Source organism: Phalacrocorax aristotelis, chromosome 1 (assembly GCF_949628215.1).
Source record: "Phalacrocorax aristotelis chromosome 1, bGulAri2.1, whole genome shotgun sequence".
Taxonomy (NCBI): domain Eukaryota; kingdom Metazoa; phylum Chordata; class Aves; order Suliformes; family Phalacrocoracidae; genus Phalacrocorax; species Phalacrocorax aristotelis.
Window position 1 is genome coordinate 180,952,556 of NC_134276.1, and position 15,643 is coordinate 180,968,198.

Below are 15,643 nucleotides of genomic sequence, written 5' to 3' on the forward strand. Positions count from 1 at the left end.
AATATGCTGCAACCAAGCTCTGTGTATAGGTGGTTTGCTGACATCCAGCAGAAGAACTTAAGAATAGTTGCATAGCTCTCCTCTTAAATTTATGAATTTTTTCCACTACACCTCCAGAGCAGTAGCTGTGGAAAGTGACTTGGGGATTACACCCACTCACCCCCAGCTCTCTGCACATCCATTCCAGATGGAGATAATCTCCCCTAGCTCTAACCATCAAAGTTACATGCCTAACTCTAAAGTTGATGGGCACTCAAGAAGGTGATTCAGTGCAGCCCCAGACAGACTTCTCCTGCAGAAGGGATGAATCCCTCTGACGATATTTATCTCTTCCAGCTGACTCTGGATGAATCTCAGAGGGCTGTGTTAAGGTAGACAGTTAACAGTTAGTAAAGATGAACCCACTCCCCCTGATGTGGCAATAAGCCTGTATAAAATATCCCTCCAAATGAAATGCTACTGTTTCTCCACAGACACACACAGACTGTGTGAAAGTTAGACACAGAAACAACCTGAAAAGGCTATTATACAAATAATCAAGGCACCTCCGTTGCTACAGCTAGTAAAGAAGAGCAAAGACTGGCACTAAATTAGATGCTCCAGGGTTTATTCAGAACAACCAAACACTGTGAATATGGATTTTGTAATCTTGATAGGCATGGTGTTTGGAGAAGGTCATATAGATCGAAGATTGTTCAGACACCTGGACCATGGCTGATGAAAAGCCTGGGACCACTTACTCTGTAAAGAGCAATAGGCGGGCATGACAATGGAATACCAAACAATAGAGAATGGTAATTCAGCCCCCGATGGAAAACAGGGTTGCTAAGACTCCTGATCAGATCACATAGGGATGCAATTCTTTCCCTGCAGAAATACTTTCATCCCTTGTAACTTAATTCACTGTTGTCTGGCTTAAGACCTGATCGTGCTGTCCTTACTTGCATAAAACTCAGTGCAAATTGTGTCTGACTTAAACCGGCAGCATTAGACCTCATTGGTGTTTTGACTTAGGACTTAATCCTAAGCAGATGGGTGTTCACATGTACAGTGGCAGTTGCAGTGATATGACACAAACTTTTCTACCATTACATCTTAAAGGCTGTGGTTGCCACTAAATTAAGTCAACAAAAGACAAATTAATGTTCTTTGCTTCATACTCAGATCAACACCATAAAGATTTTGATGGCAATCACTGAACATTCCAGTTTGATTAGAAGCAGCTTGCATTTTTCCCTTTACTTTTAGTACTACAAAACCTGAAATCAGTTTTGATAAGAGACTAAATTGTGCAATAGTAAAAGCTGACAGATCTTTCATGTGGTTTCTTACTGGTCATCAATTTACAGCACTATATCAATGAAAGAAAAACATAAAATATTTTAATCTTTATTGAATCTTCTGTCATTAAGAATTATAACTTGGCTAGTTTGTACAGTCTAATGACCTGAAACAGATTATTTTTTTCAAATAACAGATTTCTTCCAGTTTTAACTAATACAGTATGATATCATTCTCATCATCTTGTATAGAAAAGATGTTAAGGGTTTTTCTTCTCTTTGACAAATCCGGAGGGAAGAAACAAAAACAGCTTTACCTCTTCCTTGTTCAAATTCACGACCCCATAAACCATGCTAATCAAAACAGATGTGCCATTTTGGACAACATGCACTCAGCCACAAAGGTGCTGTGCTTAATGAGACATTGCCTAAAACCAAAACAGGAAAATGCACTTTATGGTAGTGAGAAAATAATGAGAAAAAGAGCAGACACGTTGACCATAACCATCCTGTCCTGTTAAATTCATCAAAGCACAAAGGCAATAGCCACCTTAGCAGTCCTCTTTGCCTGCTGTTTGGCTGCGGACTGTCCCATAGATAAGCTATTGAAATTGAAGGAGCCATCTGACACATAGTGTATGGGGGCTGAGGGGGGCACCCCCTGAATGCCAGGGTTTTGCCCTCTCATCTGTCCCAGAGGTTGGTGAGGCTGGCAGTGTGGTGATTGTCCCAGTGGTTTTATGCTGCCCTAGATCTCCTCTGGGCTCAATTCAGGTCACAGCAGGGACGAGCACCCCCAGATAGTCACAACTGAAATGATGCTATTGCTGGCTGAAGTTGTTGCTGTCCTTATTGAAACTGTGGATTCCTCCCAGACCAGGAAGGGTGAGCCAGGGTGGCTGAAGACAAGTTCCTAAGCAATTCTTCTCCTCAGCCAAAAAGAGGGAGTTGGGTCAAGTTTGGTTTGATTTGGTTTTACTGATAAACTGGAAAGCGAACATGAAGCAGCTGCTAGACTCTCTGGATAAAAAAGTGAGAACGCTCCTCAGCTGAGGAGCCACATTTTTTCTCAACTTCTTCTGATTCAGTAGGGCATCCCATTAACAGAAGAACTTCCCTCCTTCATGAGAAGCCAAGTAGGAACTGGATTTCAGTATCTCACATAGGCCACTAATCTTGCCATCTTACACTCTGCTTTCTCCTCCTTTGACCTGGTCTATTTTGAAAGAGGCGGAACAAAAAGCGCTGAGGAACAAGGGACGCCTTTTATTAGGATGATCGATGCAGTCATCCACCAAAAGAAGGGTCTAGGAACTACTGAATTGGCATTTGATTTCCCATCACAGCCTTAGTCATCGCCTAAATCAAGGAAGGGCCCCAGGTCAACCTCCTCAGCTGCTTGGCCTCCAGGCAAAAGAAGATGAAAATTTTTGTTAGCCACCAGAAAAGAGAGCAAGAGGAATTCTCAGGTGAGTGGGAATGAATGAGAAGGGAATGGAAGTACTTCAGATCTTTTTTTTAAACTTTCCTGGAGTGTGGAGTGGAGACCTGCAGTGGAGACTCAACATGGACTTCTAAAATAAGCAAGGAATTTACTGATTCAGAGTAAATTCAGGCATATTGGGAGGGAGATACAGCTTAAAAAGAGACTACTTTTTAAGGAGGAAGAAACAACTTGTCTTGATAATGCATCAGAATGTACCAAATATAGTATATAGTAACAAACATCTTCCTAGGATCTCTTCAGTATTCACAGAGAACTGCCTTTCTGATTCCACCTCCTTTTCCCTTCAAAATTGGTATTATTTCCACAAAAATGGAAAATGCCATAGAACTGATGCGTGACAAGTATGCAGCATCTTCAGCTCTCATGGCCTGTGGAAGAGATCAGACTGCTCAGAATTTTGCAAGATTCAAACTGATTTAATGAACTGCCATTGACCAGGACATTTAACGTCCTCCAGGCCCCACTATGTTAAGTACCATTCATATCTGGATATACAAGGGGTTATCTTTTTTCCCAGAAATTAACACATGGGTGAATGATCCTATGATAAACAGGTAAAAACCTGCTTTCTTAGACCCATATCACTGATAGGAATATTATTCTTAAAGAGTTTTTGAAAGTTTTATATTCTATCAGTATTTCCTGTCCTACATGCCTAAGCCCTCAGCTCATATTTACGTGTCATTTAAACTCCACTATTATTACATATTAGTCTTTAACAAACAAATTCAGGCCTTAGTCTATAGCCACAGTTATGCATTCTGCTGCAGAAATCATGCAGTTCAATTAGGTGAGGGATTCTGGACCTGGGAAGACCATTCACATGGATTGTGTTTCTTCTGCACAGAACTGAGATCCCCTGACACAAATTTTGTCGTACGGGTGGCTGCGTAGGCAGTGTGAAAACCTTTAATTCAGTTGAATACATTTACCATGCTGCCTTTTATATTGCTTTCCAGAGACTCTTTCTAGCATAACTTCGTTTACTCAGTCCACCCATGATTTGATTTATGGGGGACCTAAGAGGTGATCTTAGCTGAGAAAGTGTTTCCACTGCACTAGGTATTGGACATGCTCAATAGCAAGAGACACCTCTGTCCCTGAAAAGCCTTGCCATGTAAACAAACTGGACAGACAATGGGCAGGAGGAAAACAGCACAGGGAAAAAGTACTCTGCCCAAGGCCACGGAGCTGCCAGACATGCTGGAACTGGGTACGGAATCAGCAGATGCCCATGCAACATTAAAAATATGAAGCAGCCATCCAAATTAAGTCCAAACCTGCACATCTCAGCTACCTATACACATCCAGATAGATGCCGGTAGCTTCTGCACCAGAAGGTAGTAGAGATGTGAAGTATTCTTGTATCCTACAGAATTCTTGTTTCCTGGCACCACGCAGTGAGCTAAACAGTATCCTGTGTTGCCATTCTTCAAAACCTCTGCAGAAGTATGTACATGATGCAGAATGCTGTAACACTCCACTTACAAATGAGTTATAGTTCAGCTTCCAAATTATAAAGCAGACAAGCAATTCCATTCCTCCCCTCCCCCCCCCCCCCCCCCTTCATGGTTTAAATGAATAGAGTACTAAAAAAGCAATGAAACAATACAACTGACTCGAGCTGTGCATGGTGTGGGTAAGTCGCATTTGAGCTATATAACCATCTCAATGAGCCACAGCTGTGACCAGAAACCTCCCTGCTTGTCCATTCTTGTGGCTTCTCTTGCACATACTCCATTTTTAGCTAATTAAATGGGACTATGGCAAAGTTAATTATCACAGTTAGTCTGTAATAGGGTTAATCTGACTGAATGAATTTTCATTTAAAAGGAACAGAAAAACTCTTTATTAAGTTTGTAAGTGTAGGATAATTCAAGAGTATCACCAAAAATCTTTTACTTTGTCCACTCAACAAGACTGCAATGCAAGCAGCTCTTGAAAAGTAATTAGGTAGCCTTGCTCAGTAAAAAACTGCACAATGATTAACAGGTCTAAGAATCACAACATTTTTGTATTTAAGAAATCCAGCCCTCCAGAACAGTAAAGAAGTTACGCTGCTGAATGTTGCTAACTTGAAAGAGCAATTTCCTGACTAACGATAAGCTAACTCCTCAGTAGACCAAACCTATCTGAAGCAGCTATATTTATGATGAATAAAAAATCTTCAGCCAACCTGCTTTATAGTTTATAATTTAACTAAGTACCACAGTTTCCAACTCCATGTAATAAAACTATGATTTATATATTATTCATGTCTTCTCAGACTACTTTTGCCAAATTGTTTCCTAAAGACAGCCTTTTTTAGCTATTTACAATGAAATACAAAATAGAAAAGATTGTCTTTAGTACTTAGAAAGAAGGGTAAAAAATTTCTCCTAAAGAAATCTGATGAATTTGCTTACATTAATGATAATAGAATGGAAAACCTAAATCTAAATATTTTCATTACAGGACCAATTTAAACACATTGTAAGATTCTTCTCTGCAAGATCCTCACAGCAAGGCAAGATAGAAGCAGCAATGGTTATTAAAGTAGCTGTAAGACAAAAATAGAAAATTGTATTTGTCTTTGTTGATAGTATATTCCTGGCTCCAGGAGCAAGGCCCTTTAATGCACAGTTCTTAGCACATGCCAACAGGCAATGCTTTGTGCAGGAGCGGCACGGTGAGCGTGTGTGCTAGCTCACAAGGGCAGAGCATCTTGAAGTGGCTGCCCTATTAATGAGAACACAAACAGGATTTTTTGGAGGGAGGAATATATTCTCAAAGAATCCCCGCAAAATAGAAGTTACACAAATTATTCACACAGAAAGATTTCAGGCTGTTGTGAGTCTGATCAAGGCTGCTGGCCTCCTCTGGTAGGTAGATCCACGGCTCTACCTTATGGAAGCGAACAGGCTTCCTATTAAAATACTTTGACAGCTGAGAAGAATCATGCCAATGATAGCAAGGAATAGCCCAGCTCAGATACAAATAAGATGAAGAAAGTTGGAGGAAAAGACATCTGCAACTGCAAAGCTAGTATTAGAATTTGGAAAGTTATACATTTGGAGTCCTCTGGCAGCTGTCTGCCTTCTTTAAAAATCCTACATGAGCAAGCTTGCCTGCACGCTCACAACATTTTTAATCAGCCCTCCACAAATTAAAACATTGTTCTATATGTTGAAACAATCTGACCAACTTTTGCCATCCTTTACAAGGTATAGAATAGCAGGGCAATGATCAGTTACTGCAGGTCAGCGCTGTTGCAAGTACACGGTTCACTGGGATGCACCAGTGAGATGTCCCAGCCATCTATACTCCAATCACACTGCAGTATGTCCCTGAAAACATTCAACACATGGTTCAGCTTGCATCTGAATATAAATGCTCATCTCACTGCTGAACAAATGTAACAGACCGTGCTCTCCAGCCACTGCATCCCTAATGATCTGCTTGTAAAGTTGTTAATGCCAAGAACAAAATAGCACTGACAAGTAACAAGTAAGGTAATCTGAGCTGCTGTTCTGTTTCTGTAGTTGCTGTTTCCCACTGTCTCTCTGTGCCAGCTCACGCACCCTTTCAACAATCCACGTGCTGGTGGTGGCCAGAGAGAAGGAAAAAAATTCCTTATAGTCAAAAGAGACTGGAGAGGTCATTTGCCTCACCCAAAAAGCTGTGGAGCATCCCTGTTCTTCAGTGTCTCAGTGGATTTTGCCACTTTTCCCTGTTACAGACTCTGCAAGTAATCTTTTTGTGTTTTTAGGTCAAATACTCTGGCTGTAGGGTGACTGATGAACTCGTCAATATGATTTTGTTATGAACACCAAATGTTTCTTCTCCCTGTTCCTAAAACTACTCAGACTTGCTAAGAAGAAATTAGGTGTCACTCTATCACAACCTGGATAAAAAAGCTGACATCAATAAAATTTAGGAATTGATTTGTTAATATGTATTTAGATCTATGATCCAATCGATTGATGGATGATATTACTAAGTACCCTGCTGCTTCAGGTACCTAAGGTTTCATGCAAGTTAAGTTTCATTGGGGTTTCCCTAGTAGCAAGGGTCTGTAAGAGATGCTCACTTTTAAGATGCCTTTTGGTTTTCATTTCTTTCTTACTTGGGAGAAGAGTTCCTTGTGCTCTTAATAGTCGTACTGATGACTTTCACACAATGTGACTGATGACAGGCTAGGGGAAATCAGGGCTGATAGCGAGAGTTTGGAAAGTCTCCTGCTGAACATCTGGAAGTGCAACCAAGAGGAATTTATGAGAGGCAAACATCTGACTGCCCCCAACCTTATAATTTTCTTCAACTGTTCTCCAGCACCTGTGCTGAATCATGTAGCCTAGCAAGTTAGTACATCGTAGGAGCCACGTTAAGGAAATGATACCGGTAAATACAAGAGGTGAGAAAGGAAAGGATGGGAACTGTGATGGGGATAGAGGGGTGGCAGGATTGTGCCGTGCTGAAGACATGGAGGTACACTCATTCTGGTGGAAAAAGCTACCTGCAGAGTGGAGAAACCTGCAGAGTCACCGGCTGACACTGTGAGCCCAGACAAGGCAGGCGAAAGAAATTCCAGGAACTGCTGGGAGCTCCTCGACTTGCTTTGTATTTGACTGCTGGGGCAGCAGGGATCCAACAAAAGCTTGTGTGTAGCTGTCCCTCAGCACAGCCCCTAGCTGCATGGGCAGCTATTATAGCTTAATTCCTGATACTAATTGGAATGTTTCCAAAGTATTGACACAGTGATATAAAATTACATAGGTAATCTCTACATTCTATTTGATCTGGGTAGAAGCACGGAGACAGAACAGGTTTTGGAGATGCATCTGTCTTTTTGCTGGCACAGCAAATGACGAAGAACGCTGCTGAAGGCAGCGTGCGCCCTTGGGCACTCCCCTCCCGTCTGCCGGTGCACAAATGCATTTCTACAGCACGGTGCTTCCACAACTGTCAACTTTATTGCACCCTGCACTCTCTGACTTCCTCCATCCCACCGTCTGAGTGACATATATATAAAAGAAACTCCACTGGAGGCCAAGTGTATTGTCTGGGGATTTGCCCTTTCTTTTTAACACAGAACAAAACTCAAATTTCTTCCCCTTCATGATTTCACTACCAACTATCACTTGAATATCACATGGCTCACATCCACAGTGACATGCAGGATACACCAAATATTACAGGAGATGTCCGAGAAAACTCCAGCCCTCCCAGCAGGCAGCAGGAAATCCACCATTACCATTCCCTGGTGACCAGTGAGCATGCTGAGACAGTTGCTTGCATCTCCTATGCTTATTTTTCTATTACTAAGTGGGATTAACAGTGTTCAGTGACAGCTTTTGAGACCTACAAATGCTTCCTGTTATGGAACAGCATAATGTTTTCTCCAAATTGAAAAATCTTTCATTAACTGATTATTCCAATATAATTCTTACATTCTTAAGTTCTATAATTTGCTAACCAAGCACATAGCACAAGCATTTTAGAGACTACCAAAATACTAAAAATTAGAACAAAATTGTTTCAGCTGTGGTTTTTGATCCCTAACAGATTTTGAGAAAAAAAAATATTTTTCCTGCAACCTTTTTTGCTTTCAAGTACTTTTTAAGGAAAAATCTATTTTCAGTACCAGTGAAATTCATCATATTATGACAGGAAAGCAAAATTGTTTCGTTTCATAAGATCTTCTAACAGCATGAAGCTAACCCCATGGTCTCTGAGACCGAAATTCTGCCAGCTATAAACTTATAGAGAATCTGCAGAGAAAAAGAAGTTTCTCAAATGGAACTGTTAGTCATGATGTGAAGAATGTGTGTCCCCTACAGATGTTATAGCTATTTATATGATAAATCCCAATCATCACTATAGGAATTTTACAGCCTTCTTTTAAGTTAATGCTTAAGTTCAAATTAATCTTCTTTTGACAATGTTTGCCTAATATTTCAGTGTTGAACAACATTTCCAGGGTTACATTTGCAGTGGGCCTACTGGGCACTTTTAAAGCTGTATCCCAGACTTTGAACTTGCTTCAGAAAGACTTCTAATTCGTCAATGCTTCACAAATATTTCTAGAAAAGACAAGTACAATAAGCATTGATAAATGCTTAATAAGGGTACATCTAAACTTGCAAGTTGACTGGAATTAACATTAGGGCTAATTTAGAGCACGCGACAGGTTGTACAACAGTTCCCTGGAAGAAAATATTCATTCTAGAATAAAGTTACCTCATTCTCACATTCAACACTTGAACTGTTTTGAGTAACACAAGATAAATGAGAATGAAACATGTTTGTTCCAGTTCGTGGGATCATTGGTTTACTCAGGAATCACAGACTGGGGAATTCAAAACAAAATGAGGGATATGAAAATACCTTAAGATGTCTCCAAGGAACTCAAGGTTGCATAGTCATTGGTTTCAAATGGCAGCGGCCCTTCTAAAACCAACGCTACATTTACACACTTCAAAGGCCCACATTATGCAGAACATGGTGCTACAGAGGACACTGCACCCCCTCACACTAGAGAAATATTTTTTTACAAGGATGCCTCTCTGCTGTCACCAACATGTCCTTCCACCGCCTGCTTCCCACCCCTGATGGTACACAAAACACTTTGAAGTGGGAAGCAGCACAGCACAAGGCTAAAATTTCCTGTTGACGTTCATGGTACCTGCTGATGTTGACACTCAGAAAAATAACATTGTTCACCTGCTGCAAAGAATTCTGGTTCACGTCCAGAGAGTATTTAGGTGTAGCAGAAAAACTGGAGGCAGAGAAGATCTTGGGTCTTTCACTGCTCATTTGCATTTATGTATTTTTGTGTGGTCTCCTATAAATGATCATTACTTCCAAATACTTTTACAACCTTTATGTCCCTATGCTCTTGCGGAGACAAAACTGTATCAGGTGTTCACAAGGCCAGAGCTCTGACCTTGTAAGAATAACACCTCAGGAGTGTTTTCTGAAAAGCAGGGCAGGGAGAACTACTTTTGTCCTCTGGGGTTTCCAACAGTTCTATGTGAGAAATAAGAGACAACCTGCGCCCAGAACACAGACCCATGCTCAAGGAAAGCAAGCCTATGGAGCCCACACAGATGAAGAAGAGACATTCAAGAGCTCACGCTCAACCTACAGAGTCCAATCACCGAGGCCTGGTGACATCTACTGAGCAGGCACACGCCATAGCTGCGATGGTGCCAAACTTCTTATCGATACTCTATGCTCCCTAGGAAAGACCATACCACTGCCTTCACTGCAAGAAAAGCAGCACACAGAATACTGCATGTAACAGTTGAGCTGCTTCAAAAGAAAAAAGTCAGGAAACTGCTTGTAGCTTACCCCACCGAGCAAATAAAAGTTCTGCAGAGAGCATTTTCCCCTCAACAGAAAAGTGAGACATTTGATGTTCTGCTCCACACCATACTTTTGGTGACTTTATTAAAAGAAAGGGGCTGATGGCAGACAATGTGTGAAGCTATCCCCCCATGTAAATCTCTTTTGTCGAGATCCAAGAAGCAATCTTAGCATAGATTTCATTCAAGCAATATTTAAAGCAAGTAACCTCAAACTCACAGACTAAAATCATAATAGAAGCAAGATGACTCAAGTACACAAGATGTAGGAATTGGCTATATAAATGCTTCCTGCTGTAGATTTCACTCCTATATAGTTCCAAAGATAAAATCTAACGTGAAAAGAAAAAGCAACGTAATACTTTACATTTCAAACCCAAATCATGCTATAACTGGGATAAAAGGAAACATGCTATTTCATAAATATTCTGATTAATATATATTGTAAAAGTCATATCATTATAAGCAATTGCAATCACTGCATTAAGCAAACCATATAGACGAGAACATTGGCCCAAATACAAAATTGCCATAATAGTATTAGGTTTTCTGTTTAAAGTAGTTGTTTTCATCTTAACAAAAAAAATCTATTTTGAAAGACCTTTTCAGGCAATGGACATTTCAGCTAGTTCCAGGGAACAGCCCATTCTTAATTTACTACTGTTTAACTTTGAGGAACACCCAGGAACAGTTAACTGAATAAATAACAGTCTGGTATTAGGATCTCTGTTTTTTCCCCAACTGTCCTGTCCCCTTCTGTCCTGTGGTTTTTGTCTTGTTAGATACACATTAACCTGTTAGACTGACCTTCACTTCCCTCCCAATCCCTACAACACATTAAAATTCTTTAAAAAGACAACTTGAGAGAGACTGCCTTTTGGTAAACCTCCTAAAGCGAGCTCTACAGACCGGTCTGGCATGCGTTGTGTACATGCATCTGTCACGAAAATTTGATGACAAATCATCTGTTTCCTGACAGATAGGCTGCACTGACTACAAATTCCCATGAAATGTCTTTGTCCACCAGGAAGAAAAACATTCTCCTTTAAAGCAGTGATCGTTCTCAAACTTCACTTCAATCCTCTATTTGCTTTAGTCTGTATTATCATTTATTTGTACTATAATTTTTCGGGATCAATTAAAGCCTGTTGCAAGATACATCTTCCTGATCATCTTTTGGAAAATGTGAAGAGACAGGAATTAAGGAAAGGAATGAAAGGAAATGTTTCACAGTAATAATACTGTTTTCAGAGGGTGAGAAATGAAGGTCCTTTTTAAGACTGACCTACCCCAGTTTGTTTAAAACTAAACTGAACTTGAACTGATAAACTACTCTTTTGAGATTAACCTGAATAGTGTACATTGAGCAAAACACTGTAAATCTAAACCTACCTGAATTGGAGTCAAACTTTGTTTCTGACCTGCAAAAGAAAATAAAAAGATCGTAAGTTACAAGAACTGCTTTATGCCATAAAAGCCATTTGTCAGACTGATCCCCCAGCAAATATCGTCTCTAGCAAGACTGTCAACCTCCACACGTAAATAATGCATTCAAGGGCATTTGAACCCGAATAATAACTATTATATTTAACATTTTGGGTTTTTTACAATGTGGAGTTACAAAGACGATATTTTAAAGACAAATCACAAAATGAACGCAGAAAATAGAATATAAATTTAAAACAGGATTATTAAATTATATGCTGTGAATTCTGGAACACAGTTGTTCCTATGAAATAAATATTGTTTTCATTCATTTTCATTTTTGAGAAGTCATTAAGAGGATTTAATTTATTCATGAATGTTTCCAATCTATTTTTGAAGCAGATACCGTTTCATTAATGTCATATGTATTGTATCCAATGATCTGTACTTAATTGTACAACATCCTAGGAGGGTTTTGTTTGTGTGTGTCTTCAATTTACTCACTCTGCACATAGGAATAAGTGGTTTGATTTTCTTAAAAGTGGAAAGCGGGGGGTGGGAGAGAGGGAGAGAGGAAGGGGGCCAGACCTAAATTTTAACTTGTTTTAAAGTCTTTGCAAAAAGACAATGATGTGTGCATTATGCACCATTAGCTTTGGTCGTGCACTGCAGATTTTTCTCTCTCTAACAAGTAGTGTTTTCTTCTAAGGGCTTAGCACTTAGCAAATTAACCCTACAACCTGTATATTTAATAATAGGAAGAAAAAATTAGCCCTTGTGGGAACATCATGTTTCAGATATAGGTTAATAATACTTGTACATGTAGAAGCCTTTGAAGATCTCAATTCAGCTGTGGGAAAACTTAAGTTGGGTAATTACTCTCAAGATGCTGCTGATGTGCTGTCAAGCAGAATTAACCCTATGACTAGGCCTATCTACACAATCTGCTATAAGACAGCATTGTCTATATCGAGCTCTCAAACCAATTAATGGGCATGTTCCAATCAGATTTATATTGCCCACTAACAATCAGTTGTACACATGGTCATGGCTGTCACAGCGGGACACAGGGTCTGACCAGCAGGAGACCTGTTAAAGGATGTTACGTTGGCGGCAAAATGCATTTCCCCAGAAGTTCTAAGGAGGAAGTACAATGTTGGACCCTTTTACGTTGCATCAGGGAGGGGATGTGTTTTGGGAAGTTACAGTCCTCCTTTTTTTCAAAAATAAATGACCAGAGCTCAAGAACTAATTGCAGATTTATTTTCTTTTTCTATTTTATAAGCTTGTACATGCAGGTAGGTGTAGATGTATTTTACATGTGCTCTATATATTTTATAAAATTGGCATAGTAATCCCGTACCAAAGATCTATGCTACAGCAAACAAATATTAAATCAATCGCGATATAAAAAATGAACATGTTCACGCTATTAGTTACAGTTAAAGCCATCAGAAAGGAAACGGCTCCATTCTCCCTTCCTGCTCATTCCCCACCTTCCCCCAGTGTTCACAATATTTTACATCTTAAACATAACTCTCGGGTGGTTAAACAACGGAAGGGAGAAAAAAACGTAACTTATCTTCTTAATTGGTACTTATAAAGTACCACCAAAAGCACCGAACAAAGAAAGTGTGTTGCTGACGTGCCTTCATGAATACCACCGCCAACAACTGCACAGGGCACCAGCCCACACTCCTGTCTGGCAGCGTATTTCAGTTGGTATTTATGTCCAGCAGGATAAAGTCCCCACCCTGCATGCTGGTAACTGGGGGGAATTCCACTGAGTTCCAGGTAAAGCCATTTACTAGGTATTTTATTTACAATGTTCTCCTCAAGCGGCATTATATCTGTCTAGACTGCTCTCTCTTGCTTATTGCTGTATCAGCAACACCTCACTACCTACATAGTCAGGGACAACATACCAACCTCAGTGTCTGTTTATCTGCACGATCAACTTCTAGCTGCCTAAATTCTAGATACTCAGTGTTGGTCACACAAAGACCCTTGTTCCCAGCCTGCATGGCTTGGCATGGACATATGCACTGCAACCTGCGGCACCAACAAACTGGCCCAGGGGCCGAGATGGCAGCGAGTACGTGGGGAGGAGGGACACAAGGGTCACTGGGCACTGTAATGAGTACCAAAGCTCCAAACAGTCCTAAGTTCCTGGACAACAAATCAGGAAACTGATACAGGATGATAAATGAATAGAACTTTGTCTGGCAACAGCAGAAGAGCTATGAAAGAAAACACCACATGGGAGGTAGCACTAGGAGCCATCGAGAGGAGGAAGGTAACCCGCGTTATGGTCACCGTGTCACCTTGGGAAAACAATGCAAAATTTAGGACACAGTATTACAGAAATTGTTAGAGATCTTAGACAGGCACAGAAAAAAGGGAGGAAGCATCTTTGGCATTTCAAATAAGCAACAACTCTCAGATGCGAGAGAAGCACTCTGCAAGAACACAAAAGTCATCTTGACTGCTTGAAGGAATGACAAAGCCTCCGGCAATTTCAATGGCAACAGCACTTTTCCCCTAGATCTGCCATTATTTACATCTTTTTCTTGACAGCATGCTAGAAAAAGATATCAGAAACTAATTGCACATAGGTGTTAAGAATATGCAACTAAAAAATGGGCAATATATAGGATAAAAAATTAAATGCTGAAAGTACATTCCAAAGGGATGTTCTGCTACACAGAAAAATATTCACTCCGACTCTTTTATACTTTTAAAACTACATTAACTAGAAGGAAAAACTTTTCTATACATTGTCTGTTATCATTGTACATATTCTGATATCCAACATGAGCATCCTACCAAATGAGATGCACCTTACAGAGCCAGGCACTGACTTTACAAACTGTCTTTTACCATTTACCACACCAGGAAGGGAAAAAAAACACCAACAAACAGTGAATAGCTTTGTGCATATTTTCTCTACTTCTTCCCCATAGGAGTACTCAGAAAGTCAGGAAATAATTCATAAATATCTTTGGAAAGGAGTCTATATGCATAAAGCAAGAGGATATTTATAAAGTGCTTTCCATTTCCAGCTGTGATATGACTCAAATACACACAACACGTGGCAATACAAATGCCAAGTAGCTCATCTACCAACAGACAATACGCAAGGAAATAGTGAGCTACTGGAAAGGTTTAACTAAGGACAGGGTGCCGCAATACTTTTAAAGATTCCATAAATAATCAAATCAAACGCAAACAATAAAATAGATGATGGTCACTTTATCTGAACTGCAGAGAGGTGCAGGATTTTGACCTGTTCCTTTTAAAAGGCACCTTAAACCAGATGTTCAGACTGCCAAGTACTGAGAGAGAAGCAGAGTAATGATAATCACTGTACTTCCGCAGTATGTCTGAAGTGCAGTTGGTCGGTGCGACGTACTACAGCATGACCAGACACAGTACAGCTGAAGCTAACACAGATCTGCTATTTGCCAGTGAAGTGGGCTTTTGGCAAGGAGAGGGGAAAGAGGACTTACTGCAGAACCTCTACTGTTGTGTTACAGCTGCCTTTCTCTTTCACCCTTCTGATGAAGTCTTTACCAGGTTTCTTCATATTTTGTTGAAGCCCAACATTGGGAACAGCCTTTGAAAGCCCCACAGCTCTCTCAGAAAGCACCTGATGAAATCTCTGCAGTTCTGATCCTTTCATTTAAACAGTGAAGGGCTCATTGACTCCTCTTGGCTTTCTTACACCTCTGCATTACCAGTTTATACCAGGTTGTTCCTTTGCAAGGTTTTGCTTCAAGGATGCTGAACACAACATTGGTAGGGGCAGACATTCAAAATACTACTCCCCTCTGAAAAGGACTTTGCTTGAATAAAGATCGTTTGCAGTTGTAAAGATGATAAGTGCAGCTTTGGTACATCTTCATTTTCAAAGAACTTTATTACGTATTGGCATGAGCAGTTTGCTGAAGAGACAAGGATCCAGCAGGCTCCTGATGCAATCCAAGCCAAACAATGTCCTGGCCCAAGCGACTGAGCAGAATAAAATCATTCCTCTCTCTTCCCTGTTTGCCCCAATAGTACAAAAAATAACCAGGTTGGAGTAT

General features: G+C 40.2%; 1 protein-coding gene across 1 annotated transcript in view; it reads right to left on the reverse strand.

The window, feature by feature from the left end:
- MSRB3 (methionine sulfoxide reductase B3) overlaps positions 1-15,643 on the reverse strand; it is an 83,800-nt gene that overhangs the window by 27,071 nt on the left and 41,086 nt on the right. The window contains 1 exon segment of the mRNA XM_075080890.1: positions 11,526-11,554. Coding sequence (XP_074936991.1) covers positions 11,526-11,554 — 29 coding nt within the window.